At 44.9% G+C, this 19,692-nt stretch overlaps 9 protein-coding genes across 9 annotated transcripts; 2 read left to right on the top strand and 7 right to left on the bottom strand.

The window, feature by feature from the left end:
* Positions 1-63: 63 nt before the first annotated feature.
* Positions 64-1,542, bottom strand: C8R40DRAFT_1093381 (uncharacterized protein). Its single transcript, XM_046227594.1, has 4 exons — positions 1,191-1,542; positions 960-1,135; positions 636-907; positions 64-585 (listed from the first exon to the last, which is right to left on the bottom strand). Exons 1-4 carry the CDS (start codon positions 1,408-1,410, stop codon positions 456-458), a joined length of 798 nt encoding a protein of 265 aa, XP_046089099.1. The 5' UTR covers positions 1,411-1,542; the 3' UTR covers positions 64-455.
* An 80-nt stretch (positions 1,543-1,622) lies between these two features.
* C8R40DRAFT_1093380 (uncharacterized protein) lies at positions 1,623-3,673 on the bottom strand. Its single transcript, XM_046227593.1, has 2 exons — positions 3,446-3,673; positions 1,623-3,371 (listed from the first exon to the last, which is right to left on the bottom strand). The coding sequence occupies exon 2, from the start codon at positions 3,364-3,366 to the stop codon at positions 1,645-1,647; it is 1,722 nt and encodes a 573-aa protein (XP_046089098.1). The 5' UTR covers positions 3,367-3,371; positions 3,446-3,673; the 3' UTR covers positions 1,623-1,644.
* Positions 3,674-4,269: 596 nt separating this feature from the next.
* C8R40DRAFT_880384 (uncharacterized protein) lies at positions 4,270-5,547 on the bottom strand. The gene is made up of 6 exons (XM_046236543.1): positions 5,347-5,547; positions 5,163-5,294; positions 4,906-5,101; positions 4,805-4,848; positions 4,612-4,748; positions 4,270-4,559 (listed from the first exon to the last, which is right to left on the bottom strand). Exons 2-6 carry the CDS (start codon positions 5,251-5,253, stop codon positions 4,422-4,424), a joined length of 606 nt encoding a protein of 201 aa, XP_046089097.1. The 5' UTR covers positions 5,254-5,294; positions 5,347-5,547; the 3' UTR covers positions 4,270-4,421.
* Positions 5,548-8,234: 2,687 nt separating this feature from the next.
* Positions 8,235-10,357, bottom strand: C8R40DRAFT_880303 (uncharacterized protein). The gene is made up of 2 exons (XM_046236540.1): positions 8,556-10,357; positions 8,235-8,507 (listed from the first exon to the last, which is right to left on the bottom strand). Exon 1 carries the CDS (start codon positions 10,199-10,201, stop codon positions 8,558-8,560), a length of 1,644 nt encoding a protein of 547 aa, XP_046089096.1. The 5' UTR covers positions 10,202-10,357; the 3' UTR covers positions 8,235-8,507; positions 8,556-8,557.
* Position 10,358: 1 nt separating this feature from the next.
* Positions 10,359-11,663, bottom strand: C8R40DRAFT_880329 (uncharacterized protein). Its single transcript, XM_046236541.1, has 5 exons — positions 11,434-11,663; positions 11,263-11,351; positions 11,060-11,206; positions 10,979-10,996; positions 10,359-10,910 (listed from the first exon to the last, which is right to left on the bottom strand). The coding sequence occupies exons 1-5, from the start codon at positions 11,531-11,533 to the stop codon at positions 10,710-10,712; spliced, it is 555 nt and encodes a 184-aa protein (XP_046089095.1). The 5' UTR covers positions 11,534-11,663; the 3' UTR covers positions 10,359-10,709.
* Positions 11,657-12,146, top strand: C8R40DRAFT_880343 (uncharacterized protein). The gene has a single exon (XM_046236542.1). The coding sequence runs from the start codon at positions 11,737-11,739 to the stop codon at positions 11,986-11,988; it is 252 nt and encodes an 83-aa protein (XP_046089094.1). The 5' UTR covers positions 11,657-11,736; the 3' UTR covers positions 11,989-12,146.
* Positions 12,147-13,166: 1,020 nt separating this feature from the next.
* Positions 13,167-13,954, bottom strand: C8R40DRAFT_1168052 (uncharacterized protein; the record flags this gene model as incomplete). The annotated part of the gene is made up of 4 exons (XM_046231128.1): positions 13,167-13,283; positions 13,342-13,512; positions 13,568-13,731; positions 13,789-13,954. The coding sequence occupies 4 exons, from the start codon at positions 13,952-13,954 to the stop codon at positions 13,167-13,169; spliced, it is 618 nt and encodes a 205-aa protein (XP_046089093.1).
* A 205-nt stretch (positions 13,955-14,159) lies between these two features.
* Positions 14,160-15,024, top strand: C8R40DRAFT_1067568 (uncharacterized protein; the record flags this gene model as incomplete). Its single annotated transcript, XM_046225922.1, has 3 exons — positions 14,160-14,384; positions 14,440-14,854; positions 14,906-15,024. 3 exons carry the CDS (start codon positions 14,160-14,162, stop codon positions 15,022-15,024), a joined length of 759 nt encoding a protein of 252 aa, XP_046089092.1.
* A 211-nt stretch (positions 15,025-15,235) lies between these two features.
* On the bottom strand, positions 15,236-19,365 carry C8R40DRAFT_1159430 (ubiquitin elongating factor core-domain-containing protein; the record flags this gene model as incomplete). The annotated part of the gene is made up of 21 exons (XM_046229877.1): positions 15,236-15,339; positions 15,389-15,538; positions 15,588-16,234; positions 16,290-16,364; positions 16,475-16,523; positions 16,573-16,693; positions 16,740-16,857; positions 16,914-17,006; positions 17,059-17,216; positions 17,269-17,313; positions 17,366-17,526; positions 17,588-17,711; positions 17,759-17,857; positions 17,914-18,030; positions 18,088-18,189; positions 18,244-18,664; positions 18,714-18,832; positions 18,887-19,004; positions 19,057-19,135; positions 19,196-19,274; positions 19,333-19,365. 21 exons carry the CDS (start codon positions 19,363-19,365, stop codon positions 15,236-15,238), a joined length of 3,012 nt encoding a protein of 1,003 aa, XP_046089091.1.
* Positions 19,366-19,692: the final 327 nt, after the last annotated feature.

Below are 19,692 nucleotides of genomic sequence, written 5' to 3'. Positions count from 1 at the left end.
TTCTGAAACCTAGGAAATCTCATCATACCTTCTGTTGCAAAAGTTTTTTGACTGACTAATCGCAGCCTCTGGAGCTGTTGAATGATGCCGTGCCTTGAGATCCAGGTTGACCGTGAACCCTCATGCGCTCTGCAGACACGCTTACCATGCTGGTGATAAAGGTGGGACCTTCTATCAAAAGATAACACCCGCCAATAGCAAGGTAAGGTTAATAGATTGAAAGGTCCAACATAGACACAGTTCTACATCAATACACAATCTCCTCTCTTCCCTCTCTCCTGTGCCTCTTCCGCTTCCTGAGAAGCCAGCCTCAACTTCTCTTCTTCAGTGAGCAACCCCTTCTTAGCTCGCTCTTGCAAAGCTCTGCGCATGCTCTCTCGTTCTAATTTCGCCCGTCTTTGATAGCGTTAGATACAAAAATGATGAATGATGGATACAATGTGATGCCGACGACATTAAGCCAATGAAAAGATTGGTGGAGGGACGTATGAATTAGAACGGATGGTAGGTTTTGGTTTTATTGTCGCATTATAAGGAGTTGTAGAAATAATAGCATTAGATTCGTTATTGGAAGAGCGTGGAGAACTGGTGCGTCATGAGCGCATACTGAGAATTATGGGGGAGACCAAACATACCTGTCAACTTTGGAAAATGGATTAGGCATTGGGGGAACCGATTTGGAGGTCGGAACTGGAACTTGAGAGGGAGCGGCCACTGAAGCATTTGTGTTTGAAGACATCGTCTTCTTAATCGCGCCAACGGTTGAAGAGGCCGCATGAGAAGCAGCTTTGACGTTGAGCGTGAACGGGTGAGCATTGGCAGGTGCACTTGAGCGCGCAGGATGTGTCGTGTTACATGCATGGTCACCGGGAAATCGATGCGAAGGACAAAAGGACTTCCTACATTTCTGCATAAATCGTGTCAGAATGAGATAATGAGTTGGAAAGGCGACTGCGGACATCACAGTGTATTGGAGCAAACAAGACCTTTCCGCATTTTCTCTGCGCACAGATCGGCGTGGACTTCTTGGCTACGTGTCCCGTCATTACTGAACATTCCGTGGCAAAATGGGCTTCCATTCTGACATTCGGATCTGTACCGGGACGAATTGCGACAGGTTCGTTACAGAGTGGACCTAAAATGAGAAGGACGATTAGAATGAGTCTGAGCGAAGGAAATAAGGGGCGTACAGTTAGGGGCAATCCTGTTGTGTTTACTCTCATCGTAATTCGGGCATGAATGCTCGGCGACTTTGTAGTGGTCTTGACAGAAAGATTCCTGACAGTGCTGGCATTTGAAAGGCAGAAAGTCTACTAAATGGCATGTAGGATGCGAACATTGCTTGCCAATAGCGAGCAATGGGCCGTCTTGTTCTGGTTTGTGTGTGGCTCGAGTTGAAGACGATGGCATTGTAGTTTGATTGTTGGGGGTAAAATATTGAAAGAGACTGAGATGGTGGAGAAAATAAAGCAATGATTGCGCGTCCCTCGAGACGCGCGTATGTGTTAGAATTAGAGATGGGATTACGAATCACATCCGGAGGTTTCTCGAAAGTTCCGCGGGCCGCTCCCGGTTCGTGTTTACAAACTTTCGGTTTACAAGTTCTCTATAGTCATTGTAGTGTAGTGTACATACTCTGTACTGTTATACGCATACGTTTGATTCGGAATCACAAATAGTGGCTGATAGCGGAGAATTAACGTACAAGTTGATAAATATAATATAAATGGCTGCAGAACCCATTGCCAAAAAAGCTGCTCCAATCCAAGCCGTACGCGTGGAGAACTGGTCGGCTTGTGTGAAAATTAAGACATTGAAGGCTTTTGCAGCGCCAATCCCTAGTACGCTACTGTTGCAGTAGCACCTGTCAAAGAACGAACTGAAATTGAATATACATGCAGTCAAAATCCATACGGCATTTGCCGCAGCCAAAAATTTTCCAACTCGACGTATAATGATAGAAAGTGTAGCAGTCATATTGGAGTATACATTATTGAAAGAAGAAAAGTGAGAAAGAATGCTTGCAATGAGCAGAAAAAACCAGACAACTGTTGAAACCGATGCATAAACGAGGAAGCTCCCGGAGAGGCAACTGAGACCACGAGTAGGTGTTTTTATTGCAACAATCATAGCAGCACCAGCAGTGCCCCACTGGAGAAAAAGGGCCATAATCGAAGAAACAGCAATCCTTCCAAATACACCGGGACCCCATCTATCTGTCTGTCGAAAGAGCGGCGAACAATATGTGACCACTTCCGACGACGTGCCATAACGGTTTTCCAATTCCACATAACAAGATTGTTCCCCAAGAACCCACTCTTTTTCTGAAGCAACAGGTTGATAGAGGCGAGAACGTCTGGTTGCTTCCTCAAAGCAGACACATACTTCCTCCACAACGGCAGTCCAGGAAAACAGACGGGAATAGTTGTAGATCGGCGATGTACATCGCTCATCGCTGTACAATGGATTGTGACCGTCTTTGAAAAAGAAGGCACGATGATCACTAATTTCTCCTGCACGTTTAGATTTGTTGCAGCCTTCGACAGCAACATAAGCAATCTCGTTAGCATGTCGCAGTGACTCTGTTATTCGACCGCTATCGCATTTGGGTGAAATCTGCAGCCAGGAAATAACGACAGGAAGAAGCCAGAGCCAGACTGAGCCAAGGCCATCGACTTCTACTCCCTGTAACACATTGAAGAGAGAGTCTATGACAGAGATGGCGTAGGCAATGAAAACCCATGCCAGAGATATACCAGCGGATATCGACCACGTATGCGTGCAGTCAATATGCTGTAAAAGTTTCTTCCACCAATCATCATTCTCTGGAAGAACGACCAAAGAAGCCAAAAGTGCCTTGTCATCTAAATTCAATGTAATCGGTGCTTGCTGTAGATCTTTCAAAGCACGTACGGCCGCAAGCGTGTTGGGATAGGTAGAGCCAGAAAACCGTTGCGCAATCCATCGTCCATTAAGCACTGTCAGCACCACAGAGTATGATGCCAGGACAGGAGAGCCAATGGTAAGGACGACGGCAAGTAAGTTTTGAAGGTGGTCGTTGGCTCCGAATGGAAGTTGAGAGAGTAAGGCAAGCCATGGAAGTAGCCAGGTATTGAGCTGGTTCGAGAAATTGGACCAATCAAAAGCTTCAGGACCTCCTCCGCACACTACAACACATAGATCATAGGGGATCGCGGTTGCATCCCGTAGGTTTTGAACAGGGTTTCCATAACTGTCAAGGCCAGCGTCTGGCCCAAATTTCCCCGCCTGCATGTCTAGGAAACATTGGGTGAGGTTTGTTGATGCAGATACAACGTCCCACAGATATGCGATGGACACCAACGAAAGACCAGTTGAAAGATGCATTTCGACTAATAGATGGGGGAGATCGAGTCAGGAAAAAAACCTTCGAGATCCGCATGATGATGCGCTTGCTGGTGCTTACCAAAAGGACACGCCGGGCTATCTAAGGATAGTAGAAGAAGTGGGGATCTTACTTCTAGGCTGAGTAGCGACGAGTGAGACTGTGTGTCGCATTTTAATCCCTTCCAAGTTCCCCATCGTTTGTTCCTGAACGGTTAAAAGCCAGTGCGTCCCTGCAGTTAGTCCGGCTCAGATGTCATGGGCATAAGCTAGATAGTAGAAAAAGAACCTACTGTAAGTATAATCATCGGCCACTAATTTTGATTGAGATCTAGCATACTAGGGACGACAGTGAATCTCAGTAAACTTGAAGGCGAATTATGTACATGCACAGCATAGCATACTACATACAAAAAGAACAACACACTACAGCTTTTGAGAGGTTGGACATTGATGGATAGGGGTAAATCTGAACAATCACTTAGGTAGTACTCTTACTCTTACTTACTGCAAAGGCTTTCGCCGGTATCAACTCGGATTTTTTGTGGATTGAGGCCCGATCTATGTCTCAAGCTCAAGTTTCCCCGTCTTTTGTTTATAAGTAGTGTTGAGTACTTTCGAGAAATCGCTATACAGATCGGCGGACTAAACGCAAAAGATTGGGAACGAAGAAAAACTCACAATTCCCTGGTTCCCCCGTGCCTTCGCTTGAGATATAAGTATCATATTCAGCCATATTCAGGGGAATTTTGACATACGCAATTATCATAGCCAAGTAGAACGTCAGTTTAGATGTTCAGTACTGGAATAAGGCTGTCGCAAACTTGTTGACAGAGATAAGGAGATAAGGGAGACGGCTGAAAAGCGCGGTTGTTCCCGAAGATATTTTCTCACGTATGTATTATAGCTGATAGCAGGCTGATAGTATCCTAAATTTGAAGCCTAACAAACATCGGAAAATTGCACGTATACTGTATAAGTTAATGATACTCAAGCCAAGACTCGGCATGCTACAGCCCCATGCATGCCACTTGTTTCAACAGCTACAAGGGGAGTACTTAGTTGCTGCTAATGGCGCTTTGAGCAGCAGCATATGCAGCCTGTACAGAGCTAGGGGAAGTGGAATCGTTCCAGTTGGTACCAGTGGGAACAATAACACTTTTCCCAACGTCTGAGCCAGAGAATCCGAGGTCTGACTGCATATATTCATCAGCAGAGTGTAGATATCGGCGACTATATATAACTTACAGTAGAAAGACTTCCATCAGAGCTATAGAGGTCGGAATGGTGGCTAACAATGGATGAATCATAGCCGGCGCTTATGCCAGAGGTGTGCATTATGTCGGAGGTGAAGTGGCTGCTGGCTGAAATGTATTGCTGGAAGACTGAAGGATGAAGCTGTTGATACCCTATCTGGCAGGACAAAGCTGAGTTTACTCACCGATGGTCTGTGTTTCAACGTCACAGATTTGTTCGGTAATGATCCTAAAAATGGAGTAGGAATGAATCTTGTACAAAGAAAGATGAGCATACAGGACTTACTGTTTAGCCATTTCTTGTAATACAAGAAGCTTTTGTTGGATGATTTCGACACTCAATGAATGGCAGACAACTTCTTGCTCTTGTTCGACAACTTGGGTGGATATTTCTCCCGAGAAGTTCTCAGACCCGTAGAAGTTGTCGAATCCGGAAAGGGAAGAGAGACCGTGCCAGTCATTAAAGGAAATGTATCGACGAGCTAGTCAAAATAAGGGTGTTAGTTTTCCTGTTTGTGTCACACAATCATAACCATCATTTGCCTAAACTCTGAGTCTGGGGGTTGAAAGGAGCTGCAAAAGAGCTGCCGGCCAAAGCAGAAACGACAAACAAGGAGGATATTTTGGCGAACATGGCTATCAAGTAAGTCTGGGTAAATGAGCGTATATCTTAAGCTGGCAAGAGGTGATTTAGCATCTCGAACAGTGAGAGAATATGTGGAATCACCTTAACAGGTATGTAGAAGTGCAAAGGAGGGTCCGAAAGAACAAAGAAGACTAGCTGGGCGACCTGGCCAAAAAAAAAGACGTGAACGAAAGATAGAAGTGAACTGATACTGTTCAGAGAAATTTTCATCTGGCTTAAATAGCGAAATAAAACTGTGTAAACCTCTTCCATTTCCTCGGTTCTGTCCACTGTGCTAGAGTCTACCGCTGCCTGTGCGGACAGGTCAAAACCCTCCAGCGCTGATGTACATCAAAAATCCTCGAGATCTTGTGAAAGGTACATCATAAGTCATGACGTCGAATGTCAGCTCAAAACCAGAGGTATAATTGCATCTAAGTGTTATTTCACTGGGGCAGGCAAACCATTTCCCGAGTACCACTGCCGCGTCCTATAGTGTAGTCGTGATCGATTTCAAGATTTCCCAAGAAAGTTGACACGGGTTCATCATAATGCATAGATACATGCACACCAATAATATTTGACAACCGTTGATATATTGGAATGATTTTCACTGAAAGAATGTGTATGCACGAGCGTCGATACAACAGGAGGAACTTCGAGAAAAGGCACTCAACTATATCGGAGAATGAGATATCCGACATGCTACACCGAAGTAGCGGCACGCCCACATTTTGAATTCTTCAACCTGTCCCGAAGTTTCCTCTGATTCTCTATGTACTATCTATGCCGCAAGTGAGAATCACGATGATTTGAGATACCGGGTAAAGTCAACTGACGAAGAGGAGCGAAGAGGTCCATGAATTCACCGTATAATTTCATAGGTGTGATGTACCCGACGAAGGCGATATACATCGACATCGGGAGAGTACAATGTAGCAAGGCGATGTCAATTACTGGTATACATTCAACGTAGGGAGAGAGGAAGGGTTTGCAGCTTGCTACGTCCAAGGTGTTTGTGATGGGCGCGATTGATACAGTTCCATGTTTGGCTACAGGCTAGTGGTTTCGCTTTTCTGTAGAACTCTCGAGTGAGGGCAATCTCGTGAGTCAGAATGGCGCTCGCATTCCATCTAAACGTAGTTGTAATTGTGCTGAGGAAAGACTAGCGATATTGGGAATTTGTTGGGAATAGTACAAGAATCTGGAGGGGTGTAAGCGCCCGGTCAAGCGCCTCATCAAAAACCAAACAATACCGCGTCTTTCACAACGCTCTCAACATTCCGTACCACCGCATCCACATACTGCGTAGATCCAACAGGCGTGGCAATTAGCTACCGGGGCTTTCCCATGAATTCTAATCTATCTGGCGAAATGTTGGTGGACGACTATGGTACTTTGAGCATGCTCTGCCGCCATTACCGGCTTTCATGAGTCTTAAGTTATGAGACAACATCATCGAAATATCCGGACGCGAATGAAGGTCTTCCAACCGTTGAAATATATATATACGAAGCTATGTAAGTACTAGATTTATACTTAACCTATGAATTTGACCCCATACTTGACGGATAATCTACTCCAACTTCGGAGCGTGGAGGTGACTCGAGACCTTTGCAGGATCTCGAGCAACCTAGTTGGCGGAGAAGGCATAGCGGCTGAAGAAGAAGGACGAGTCAGATATACCGGGAACGTCAGTGTTATCAATTAACCTAGCGGCAAGGATCTGGCTCCGAGCCCATCTCTTGGAGCGGAGGATGCTGTAGGCACCATTATCGTATTGTTTTCGAGCAATATGCAACCACCATCTCTGAAGGGCGAAGCTTACAAAACATTGTCAAAGCTTTAGCTAAAATTATGACTGGTATCATACCGTATGTATCCTTACATCTTCGTCGAAAATGTTTGTTAATCTCGTCTTGAACACAGCGCTGGGTGTCATACATCATGCCGTTTGAAATCGTGATATTAGTATCTCTAGCACCACCGTAAGACCGAAACTCAAGACGTGCACTTGGGCATGCTTGTTGACTTGAGATCATGCCAAGTGCGCTAATGATTCATCTAGTCGTACTATCTGCACTGTTTGTATCCAACCTTTTCCTTGACTACGTCGTATACTTAATTATTCAATCAGCGCACCCCCTTCTTTGTGGCCTGTGAGTCGCTCATAGCTATTCATTCGCAATGCGGCTCGATGTTCAAGAGCAAGCCTGCCTTATTCTTTTGAAGAAATTTCTGCAGCTCCGCGTCCTAGCGAATCTGTCGAGGCCGATTCCTCCTCCCAAAAAATTTATCTACAATTCTCTATACAGTATGATTTGAAGTCATTCTGGGGGGTTCTTCTACGGGTAATCTTGCTCAATGACATCACGATGCTCCATCTCGAAACCCTGAGCGTCGAAAACTCGCGTACAACATTTTCCGTGGACAGTTAGAAAATATTGTCCGCGCAGATTTATCCAAGAGGCCAGCTTTCTTTTCTCCCGTCGAATCGAACATTCGGAATTGCTCGAGACTACATGCGATTGCAGGCCACTGCACCACCGTGCATGGCAAAAACTCGGCTCCTTTTTTGGGGGCTATTAAATATTATGGAATCAAATAAACGGGGCGCCTTACAGGCGCCGACATTGAATGTTTTTTAAGAATGAAATAAATACATGAATTACAGTATCTATAGAGTAACAGGGGGTAACTGAGTGAGATGCTGTGAGACGAGAAAAAATGATTGTGACAGAGTCACAGTCCCGTGATATCCCGTGCCGGTCACAAGAATTCAATACAATTCAACTCAGTGTTACATTTGGCCGAATAAGGCGAAACTACTGCCATAAAAGGAAATTATTTTTGTATGAAGTACCGTACATAAGGACGATACTTCCGTAAACTACAGCCTCGTAACTTCATGTTTAGCTGGTGGCGCCCGGAGTCCACCCACCTGACATCCATTTGTTACTACATAATTTATTTGAGCAACTGATAACTTCTGTTGACAAACGATGAGAGGAATGCATAGTCTAACTTCAATGGTTTCAGGATTGTTACTGAAATATACAATTAATACAGTGAATGAAAAACAACAACAAGTACTTGAAGCATGCTATGTATAAACATTGGTAATGTTAATCAGTATTAGATAGTTTGAACAAGATCAGTAGTCTAAAAAACGGTGTTGTGTTGCGTATACAGTCTAGACTTCGATGAATTCCAAGCGCAAAGCTGCGACCTGTGGTTCGACGATAAGTTCTGTGTGAAAATGTCTTGTAATCATTATTGACATCGATCGTAGAAATTCAAAATTTGCTCACCACTATCGCCTTTTCCGATAATTCTTTCTTTCCATGGCACCATCAACAACCACTCTCAAGCCCATCACCTCTAGGTCTTGTAATGGCTGATAGACTTCCTTGTTCACCTCCCGTCGAAAGAACTTCAAAACCACGGATCCTAAGCGATCGACGTCAACTCCGGCGGAATAATCTCGGTCGGGAAGCCAGCGCGATGCGACCATACTGACGAAAATCGTATCGTCGAAATCGGTCCCTCCAAATTCGACTGCAAGATCGTGTAATCTGGGAACGAGAGGCGACCTGAAGCTGGAACGTTGGTTGCCTCGTAAGTGCAGACTTTGAATGAGTCGCGTAGTTATGGGACTATTTTCTTTCCGTAACCGAAGATCATGTATGGCTAGGCTACGGAGCGAAGGCATAAATTCAAGAGCAGCGATAAGGTCTAAGTCGGAAATCGATATATCCCGGATAGTGAAAGTCGTCAATCCAGATGAAACCTTTAACATAAATGATTTGAAAAGGTGCTTTGGCCAAGGTATCACAGAAATTGCACTGTTGTCATAATGATGATAAGCTGAACTTATGCTGAGTTCCGAAAGACGGGGACATGTCAGGCATGAGAACACTGTCTGAAGCAGATTATTGCTCAATTGGACCTGCAATACCAGTGACCGAACCATTGGCATTGTTCTCGAAAGCCTGCCTAAGTCTTGGACACTGAAGGACTGTTTTTGTCCCAAAAGCACCATAGTGGTCAGATTAGGAGACCTGTCCAACTGCCCTATCAAGTCTTCAGATGAAGGCACAGCGATTTCAACATGAGTGAGCTGGTGGGACGGGAGCCTAGACGGGGGAAGTACTGTTGTTCTAACTGAACAGAGTTGTGGTGAGTCCTCAAAGATGTCCAATTCCTCCTGATGGAAATCGCCATCTGTGCTGAGCGCTGTAAGGATGGGAAAGTGCTGTCGGGGGTGTAAAAGTGCGTAACAGCTTGTAAGCAACCATTGTCCATTCACGGTGAAAGTTTTCCAGCGTTTTGAATGTTGCACAAGAAGGTCCATGACAGGCAAAGAAGAATTATCGTCAGGAAACCCCTTGAACTTCACGTCGAGAAAGAGCGGAGAATTTCCTGATCGCTCCAGATAGAGTTTGAGCTTCAACATAAACTCAGCCGCTATGGCCACCACAGAAAACTTTAAGTTGAGTGTTGACCATAACCGCGAGGAGGACAAAGCGAGATGTCGCCATCGAAAAGATACCGCGCTGATGGCCAATGCAGGAAGGACGCGGATAGCAGAATATTTGTCCTCGGAGTCGCATAATAAGTTTTGGTTACAGGCAGAATCGAAAATGATACCCAAAATCTCATTAGGAAGTTTTCGGATGGGTGATAAGAGCGAACCAAGCTCGATTTTATGGTCTATTACCCGCGCGCGCTGGGTTTCTATGTAGATGATCTGCGATCGAAGGTAGGCCAGCTTTGTTTCATAGTCATCGACGTCTCTGTCGCAGAGGCGCATCGTCTGCTCGACGCCCTCCGAGTCGTCGATGGACGTTCCGAATTCCAAGCGCAACTTCGTGTAAACATTCGCAGAACTGACATCTACGCGAGGTTCGAATTTTTCGCATCTCGTACATGAACTTTTCGAGTTCTTGCCCACCATATTAGCAAGCGACTGAGAGGTATCGTCTCTTTCTGAAATCTTTTTAGAGGAGTAGAGGCGTCAGAAGTCAAAAGTAGTGCAAAAGCGAAGACTGGCGAAGACCCGTTGCTGTCGACGTCGTTGTCGAACAAGTCTTGGTCTAGAAACGCTAGCGATTATATCTGATTATATAACGGTGGCGACCCTGAGCTCCCTCGTTTTCTCTCGACTCATGGACTATGGAATGAGGGCCAATGAGGGTCAAATGCTGGATAAGCCATTGACCCATAGAAGTGCTAGTAGCTTAGGAGCGTATGGTGCAGTGGGAGCGATGAGAGCTGGCTCCGTTAGAAAAGGCTGAAAGCCGCGTTCAACTTCCCAAGAAAAATCTGAATCAAAATTCAAGTGGAAAAACTACACCTGAAGGTGCGGCGGTAATCATCTGAAGCTCCCATAAGACTCCCAATTATAGTCCATTATACATTCAGTTTATTATGTACTAATAGTACGTCCTCGAATCGAAATCTCCCTACGAGTACTTGAGGACGGCGTTGACACTGTGACGTTGGCGAACTCTAACACCGGAACCGCAGAGGCCTATGTATAAGAGTAGTATGTTCATTCCTGGGGAACATCCTTGACAATAAAGGACACTTACTCCGACCAGCATAAAGTGAGCGACAGTCAACATATTTGTTCCAACCGCAAGCGTGCTGGAAACGGTCACGGTCTAAAAAGGAATAAACACGATCGAGGGGTTCAGTAATAACAAGAGAGTATCAAAAACTGGGCAAGTACATAGTTCTCGTATGGGGGCTATGTGTTTGAGTATTCATTAGCTTCTTGGAAGATGCAGTTCGAATTCAAGTTCAAACTTGCCAGATTTTGTTCATGGTACTGTGGTGTGTAGTTACCCGCGAAAAGAGGGATACCAAGGGTGTCGCTAGCATCTGCAGGACAAGGTGCTCCAGCACAGTTGATCATGGCAACCACGGCGGCGACGTGCTCCACTCCAGTGAGTGAATTCTGTTGAACTTCAACATGACATATCGTCCGACCAATCAAAAACAACGGTTACATACCGCAAAGGCCAATTGGACAGTGACATCTTGGCCCGGGACTATCTCCGCACCAGCAGTAGGAGACAGGATGGATATAGTTTGTGAGCAAACTGTCAGAAACAAGTTGGAAAAGACGATTAAGCTAAACTTCATAATGAGGGCTGAAACGATTCTGTGCGATGCAATATTAACTGTGTGTAGACTCAGACTGGTCGTTCTTTATAGTTGGACACGCCCCACTGGCACGGATCCATCCCGCAAGCATGTTCTTAAGAAGATCCCAGTACTCCATGCAAGTCTAATGACTACTCCACTTACAATCGTAGGATCATAAACTAGGGGAACACATGCATCCTGTATCCTTCTGAAGGACTCCACAATGATGGATCCACGGAATCATTCTTCCAATTCGGTCGAAGAAGTAGAGGGAGTTGGTTTGTTCATCATACACAGGCGTGCAGTTCTATTCAACCAGGTTTAACCCAGCGATAATTGATGCTGAGCCTGATTAAATTAGTGCTCAGTACAGTTTCCGTAATCCTAACCCCGGCATCACTTGAAACCTGGGTTCAAAATATTGAGGCTGGGCATCAACTCATTTACATAATCAAGGCCCACTGCAGTACTCGGAACGTTCATTTTCCTGCTCTTTTCCAAATTTTTCAAATCTTTTATTGGACTGAATCATTACTTAGTATCTACATACAATGCAACACAATAAAGCATGTATCTGAGAATGAAACTTAAAATTTAAGACACACTGACCTGGGAACCAATTAATTGGACGGGTGAAAAAAAAACAAAAAATCGCTTGGTGAATCTTGGGAAGGGGATGTTTTGATGTACCCGAAGCATGTGGTGTTGAAGTAGGCAGTTGAGGCAGTTTTGCAGAGTTAATGGCGGCATAGAGGGCTTGTTCAGCTTGATGTCATTCTTGAGGTTGGAGTGAATCTCGTAACTTAAAGGTTGAGGTTGAGGGGGGATGATGCAGTCCGAGCCTTGAATATTTTGTATCTTCAATAGACAAGTTGAACATTGAGTTAGTTGCAGGTTGCGTCCTAATTTAAATGATCCTCGTAGTGTTAAATGTTGACCATTGAAAAGGGCCAGCGTTGAGCATTGAGTGTTGAGTGTTGAATGTTGAACGTTTGAACAAAGTTGACGACGTGGCAAAAAAAAGACCAAACAATGATCAACATTTCTCGCGTGACCTAAAAATGACTCATGGAACATGAAATGATTTGGAGCGGGCGGATTCTTGTGGTGGATTTTTTCGTGCGCAATCAGTCCAAGTAATCATTTATCATACTATCTTGCTGCTACTGTAATGAATCATCTCTACTAAATATTCATAGTCTATCTTCAGCAAACTAGCCTCCTGCCAATTGCATGGCTTGACTTGGAATGTGAAGCACTATAAATTTGAAGCTCATCTGGTCAAAATGGTGCCGTATTAAAGATAAATACCTTGCCCTGCTTATCCTCAAAATTATCCTCAAAGCCTTTGGGTCATACACAGGTCAGATATGTCCTCACAATGTGTCATTGATTTTTGACTGCCATTCATCCCAAGGGCTAACAGATATTGTATGAAGCGAGGTTTGTAAAAAACATACAGCCTAGTACCAATTACATAAATTCAAACCTGGGTTATAATATGTGAGCCTGGGGACGAAATGAAATTTCATCCCCGGGTTGTTTGACATCAATCAGCCCACGCTTATCCGAAGGTCTGGTTGTGTACCAATCGACGTCGATGAAATCATTACTGGAGCTTGGATCCAAATACATGGTGAGTGAAAATAGTGTATAGATTCGTGACTGAGAAAGGAGGATACGATGTTCTCCGCATGTATATCCCCATGCTGGTACGCCTTCTGTTTCAATGCGGTTTCGTGAAATCTACACACACATAATGATCCTCCTTAGCTTAACTCTTGAGTGAGCTTTGAAAACAGGCCCATCGAGCCTGGAGCATAGTGAGGTTTGAGTTTATCTATCTCGACGTCAAACAAAGCCGATTTGGAATACTCGGAATGATACTGCGAGGTAAAGCAGAGTTGAGGCAAGGAAGGTTTGAGAAACTAGAAAGAGGCGTACTGCTCTTGATTTCCATCCAAGCACATAGAGGCAAACACTGTCGTTCGAGTTAGCGGCAATTCCCCAATTCCCTCCGGTGAATCCAGCGGCATAATAACAATCTGTAAATGTTTTGTGCAGTGACTCAGATATCGGACCTGGCTTCGAAGTTTCCTTCAGTACGATGTGTGCCTATGATCAAAATATTAGCCCTTATACGAGTGGTAGGAATTGAGACGACACTCACGAATTCGGAAACAGGTGCAGTCAAGGCAGGTCGAACTTCTTCCGCAAATCGGAACGGAACAAGCCAAGAAATAGGTTTCGAGTTGACGTCTAGAGCAGTTACCTGCTGTCTGAATTTGCTAGATTCGTCCAAAAGTTCCGGTAAATGGATCTTTTGAGGCCATTCTATCAAGAATAGTCGTCAGAAGTTGGTCAATCGTTGCATATGGACAGGAGCTGCACTAATAACCCAAAGAAGTTGTTTCATATTATCGTCCGTCAATCCATAGTACTGTTCGTTAACACCAGCAGCCCTTACTGTTTGACGAAGATTGGCAAAAGCAGGAGCAACAAGGCTGAAGCTTTTGTCAACGGTGAAACGAAGAAGTTCGAGGGTGATGGGATTCATATTGGCTCTGAACAATTTCCATCAGGATGCTCTTCTTTTATACGTCCTAATGAGTGGTATTTGCAGGTCAGGAATGTATTTGCAGCCAGTTGAGACGGCGATCCTCGCTGTTGCTGACCATGGGTATTGAATGATGAGTCAGCGAAAATGATAGTTCTTCTTCAATCCCAACCCTTAACAGCTACAACGAACCCCGAACAAACCCATGGCTGGTTCGTCAGCCGAAACTCCTGCTTTCCTGAACACAATCGAGGGTGAAATATCCTTTTTCCGCTCAATAATGCATGCTCGACCTGTTGGAATCCATCGACACTTCCACGTCCTTACAATGAGAAGTTCCATCCATAAGGACACTGGACATTGGGTTCCTGTAGACGAGCTGTGGCAGAAACTCAGGAGTTGTTATAATATAGATGCTCTGGATGCAATCGTGAGCTTTGTCACTATCTTATAATTCGCTTTGTTAATTTGATACTGGTACCCAGGAACTTGAATATGAGATTGCGTTGTCCAATAAGATTTCTCTGCAATCACCCTCCATCGATGGTCAAAATATCAAACACCCTTACATTCGCGGAGAATTTTCGCTCCCGTCAGAGCCCTCACTTGACCCACTTATCTCAACACGTAGGGTGAATCCAATCGCGTCGCCACCTTCATCTCCGGAAACAGCCGCTACGTCGCCAGCAGCACTGAAGGTAAAGCTTTCACGCTCAAGAAAAAAGAATGCCAAAAGCAAAGCAAGCATGGCTGGGCTTGTGGGTGGGGAAAGCGATAGTAGTGACCTGACGGATAGTGGTGAAGAAGGGCAAGCGCCTAGTGTTGTTACGGCAACAGACGGCGGTGAGACTGTGGATGGGGAAGCTGACGATGACATAGAAATTCGAGATGCAACGCCAGGTAAATTCTCCTCGTCTTCCAGTCAGATACTGGTCATCATACTTCCGACAGATACGGCAGCGGCCAAAACAGGGCGACGGAAATCAACAACGAAGAAAGCAGCCACAACTCGTGTTCGTGCTTCCACTACAGGTTCCTCAACGCGACCGGCTAAAAAACGGAAAAGATGATACCAGCCTATCATGTACCATCATTATCTCGCGATATTATACCTTTGTCACTGTACCCAGTTTGTATCTTTTATTCCGAGTGAGACCTTGTTACAGCCACGTGTCAAAGGGCAAAGCTGATTATACCAGTCCTAATTTAGCAATTGTCCACTCCACATACTATGACAGACTATGACTCTCTCGAGTCTTTACATCGGATATCTATTGATTATTAATGTGCTACGTTCATGCTATCCTCCGGTCCCGAGCCACTTGCTTTATTTCGCTGCTTACGCTCAATCAGAAAGGCATCAATTTGGCTTTTGAGTTCAGTATCTGAAAGACCTCATTCAGCATGCTGTGCAAGATGCATACGATAACTTACTCGAAACAACATCCTCTATAGCTAGTGGCATACGGTTAAATGGATCCGTTGTATCGGACAGCAAATGCGACTTGATAGTTGACCGATCAATGGTGGTACGTGATGTGGGAAGTATGACCGGATCTCTCATTATGGAGAACATGAGCGGATCTGGAATGGTGATTAGCTCTACAAAAATAATGGCAAGAAGCGTTCATACCTAAGAACTCGTCCGGAATGTCGCCCAGATCTTCCTCGGCTTCGAGTGTCTCTTTGGCCTCCTCAACTTTGGTAATCAGTAACCGCCACTTTTCCAAATCCGTTCCCGACTTCAAGGATCTTCTGAACATAATCCTCTCCGCCTGCTCAAATAGACCCTTCGAATAACTTCGTCCGTCACCAGCGATAGCTTTCATGAACTCCGGCTGGTCGCTGAGGTTTAAGAAAATCTGCAGCACATCACTTAATAATGCTTTTGGGTCGAATCGCAGTTTTTCCGGTTGGCGGACTTTTAAATTCTGCATCCGAGGCCCAACAAGCGCTTCCAAATTGTAGTCCAACATCGCAGCGAGTTTGTCCACAATTTCGGGCATCATGAAAGGTTTTTTCGTCTCTGCTGTGAAAAGTTTGAGTAGCTCAACGGTGCTTCGACCTAAAGTAGTGTAACTCGAAGCATGTCTTTCAAGTTGACGAAGCGTTCCTTCACGTTCTCGGCGGTACTCTAAGGTTTTAGAGTTCCATTCTTCTTTGTTGTCCATCTCCGTTTGAATGTCATGGATCTGTGTGAGTTCGCTCAACGATTCATCCATGAGGTATGTGACATCATTAATCATGAGATTGATAAAGCGGATGAATTTGTCCACGTTTCTACAGTTTCGAGGTTAATCGAAGCTAGGTAAGGACCGCAAGAGACAAGACCCACTCGGCTTCACGATTGAGGGCTTCCCTATGCGTCGGGTTGTTCCACACAACCTTCAGCACGTAGGATATATTACGGCTGCAATGAGGTGGGATGTGAACGCAAATATCGATGGCTGGCTTGGACCGACTGACCGAGCATCTGCAACGAAGGCAATCAGCACACAGAACAGCACCGATCTGATTTACTTACTAAACTTGTCATAGAACTGCGAACTGGCTCCCGTTTGTTCCACCTCTAAGGATCGTTAAGAGTTTGTATGCGTTGCACCCAAAAGATCACTCGCCGATGTAGAAGTGCATTAACATCGACATGAGGTTCTTCAACGCCAGTGGATGTGTGTTCAGTAGACCCCCAAGTATACCGGTACTTTCGCGTCCATAGCCCCAGATACTCAAAAATAGAACCTAATTTCTTCTTAGTCAAAAAACATAACGAGGGTAAGCTTCATACGTCGTTGATCTTAGATTTAAGGAAAGGGTTCTTGATGTACCATGTCGATGACAGGAATGTCAAGATGAAAGTCAACAATTCGGTCTTGCCTGCCAGCTCGAACTTATCTGGTGCATGTCTAATAAAATAAATCACCTTCGTTCATTGCCGGTCACCGTAAACGCTCCCACTCACCGTGTTGCAAAATGAAAGTAGTCAACGATATCTTCGACAATGTATTCAGGAAGGACCCGAAAAGACATTGGCACATCTTTTGACAATGGTAACCTGAAGTAGGGTCAGTCGAGAGAACTACAAACTAGTGATAATGAAAACGAACTCAGCAAGTGGGTTGGGATGCGTTTTCTTTGGGTCGGCCTGCCGAATCAACCACACTGACAAGAAGACAGTGAAACCGATAGACCTGAAAACAAGCTCAGGATCTTTGAGTTGCGCTTCATATGCATACTGAGCGCTTTGAACTTTTGCTTTCTCGTTCTATAAGAGGATGTAAAAATGGGATGAAGCCAGGAAAACATCAATGATTCACATTGATATTGTTGATAGATGCCTGAATACGGGCTTGTAATGGAGTCTACGCAAGTAGTGAGCATTTGTAGCCGGACCATATACCGGCTGTAGCTTACCCCCATCCAAGAACCGTCTCCATTGAGGAAGCTCAGATGTCGTTCAATGTCTTCCAAGTGTTTGTCCAACTCGCTATAACTGGAGATTGTCTTTTGATAACCATAATGGCTCGTCGCGACGGCTAGATAGAAGATATCCGAAATGAAGTTGGGAGCCGGTCCTAATTGATGACGAGAAAGGAAGTTGATGAGTATTATCATAGCTATGTAACGAGGACTGACCTCCAGAGAGACGATTTTCTTCAGCCCACTGTGAAGCTTCCTGTGCAGTAGCTTTTATACGAGTTTCCTCCGTGACGTCTATACGGTCAGAGTGCGCGAAATATAAAGGATCAATTCGATCGATCTGAGAATGGTTTGAGTACCGAGTACAGAACTTGTATTCAAACCTACCTTAGTATAATTGGCATCCATGAAAGGTTCTGCGAACCGGTACAAAACACTCTGAATGTTGACCATGAAGCTATCAGAAGCAACCGTATCTGGGTCCACCTGTTCATCCAAATAAACCAACACAAACGTTGCCAAAAGTAAGAAGGTACAATTACCTGCAAGCCAGCTCGTTTGACATTAAGTGAAACAATCTTGCTGAAATATTGCAACACAGCTTCTCTAGAATTCGGGGCGGCTCGAACAAGTGTGTTGAAGATTTGAAACAACGTGCTCTGAGCGTGACATTATTATTCCGGACTGTGTATATCAAGAGTAGTTGAATCTTATACCTGAAGACTTTTCAATGTCCCTCGAAGACTGGCATACGAGGACTCTAGGTCCTGAGGTGAACGTTTCTCAGGTTCCGAAAAATAACTCTGAGCTATGGCTGGCTATAAGCGGCGCCATCAATACAAGGGGTAGTCGATCTTCGAAAGCAGACTGACCCATTCTCTTGCAAAAACACCCAAACGACATAATGGCCCCATTAACGAAAGCTTCTCAAAGTTCGCTGCGGTAGCATTGGCCGGAATCCATTCCGGCATTCTAGTGATCATGACGGCGATGCTTTTGACAGAGACTAAAGCTTCGAGGCCGCCCACCACACCGCGCCAAGTAGCAACTGCACCACCCAAACCTTCTGGACGGAATAGTGACTCATGGAATAGTAATTGCCTAACAACGTCACCCAAGACTTCGTCAATCTCATTGTCGGGCTCAAAGCGATGAGCCAAATCTTGAAGAAATAACTCTACGTCAGTAGGAGAGAGGGTGTTAGTCGAAGCGGTGTTTGAGGAATATAAAGGTGTCGATAGTGTGGATAGAGAAAGAAGGGGCGCAACGAGCTCAGGTGGCCCGAGCAGTCGTCTGATATTGGTGTTAGGTAAATTAGACATGGCTTTAACTCAGAACGCACCCTGAGGGCTGAGGAAACATCTCGGGTTCTTGCAGGGTGAGCCCAGAGTAGCTGATGACAAGATCACGTAGTTTGTCTAATCTGGTGAGCGCGGTTTGGGTCTCTGCTGGCGTATAACCCTAGACCATGGCATAAGGAATAGCTGGTACCTATAAGAATGGATGCGTTCTCACTTTCTTAATCAAACTCGTCCTAAACATATTCAAGCGTTTCCATGCACCGACCAGATATTCGAAAATAGTCTGTTGAGGCGGGAGAGACGCCAGCACCGGCAAAAAGTCTAGGTCATCTCTATGATAAGTAAGTATTCACGCTAATAGATGAGAGGAAAGGGATGACTAACGTCATGGCTTGGGGATCGATCTCTAGTCGGGCAATGAGAAGGCGATCTATGAGATCGATATTTAGACGTAAAGGTTGTACTAGGAAGGTGCGTGAGTGCGTTGCGTTGATATGTTGAAGAGAAAGCATTCAGTACGCACCAGCAGCCTCTGATTTTATCTCGTCCGCCAGAGGTTTCAGCCAGACTATATCATAACTGCTCCGCTCTGCTACAGATTTCTAGAGACGCAGATACTTATGAGTTCTGGAAAACTTATATTCGACCTCTGAAACCTACATCAAGTGTCACTTTAAGTACACCTGTGATCATTTCATCCTCCCAAATATCTAAATCCAAATGTAAAGGCGCCTTCTTCCTGATAGGTGGTTCCAGAGGAGTAGGTGTTGGCTCTAAGATTTTCTTTGTCGCCGGAGAAGGCTTGCTGATGACCTTTGGCAAAGACGGTTTCGGGGAGGATGGTCTTGATGTACCGATTGAAGGGGTCGATGATCCCGAAGGGGCTGCAAAGCCTGATGCAGAAGTTTGTAATTTGGCTAATCTCTTCAGACGAATCTTCAGAAGAGAAGATATGAGAACTTATACTGGAAGATCGGTCAGAAGCTTCCTTACGCGTTCAGCATCGTCCTGAGGAGTATG

Source organism: Lentinula edodes (assembly GCF_021015755.1).
Source record: "Lentinula edodes strain Le(Bin) 0899 ss11 chromosome Unknown C8R40scaffold_8, whole genome shotgun sequence".
NCBI classification, from domain to species: Eukaryota; Fungi; Basidiomycota; class Agaricomycetes; order Agaricales; family Omphalotaceae; genus Lentinula; species Lentinula edodes.
This window is presented reverse-complemented; position numbering and strand designations above follow the sequence as displayed.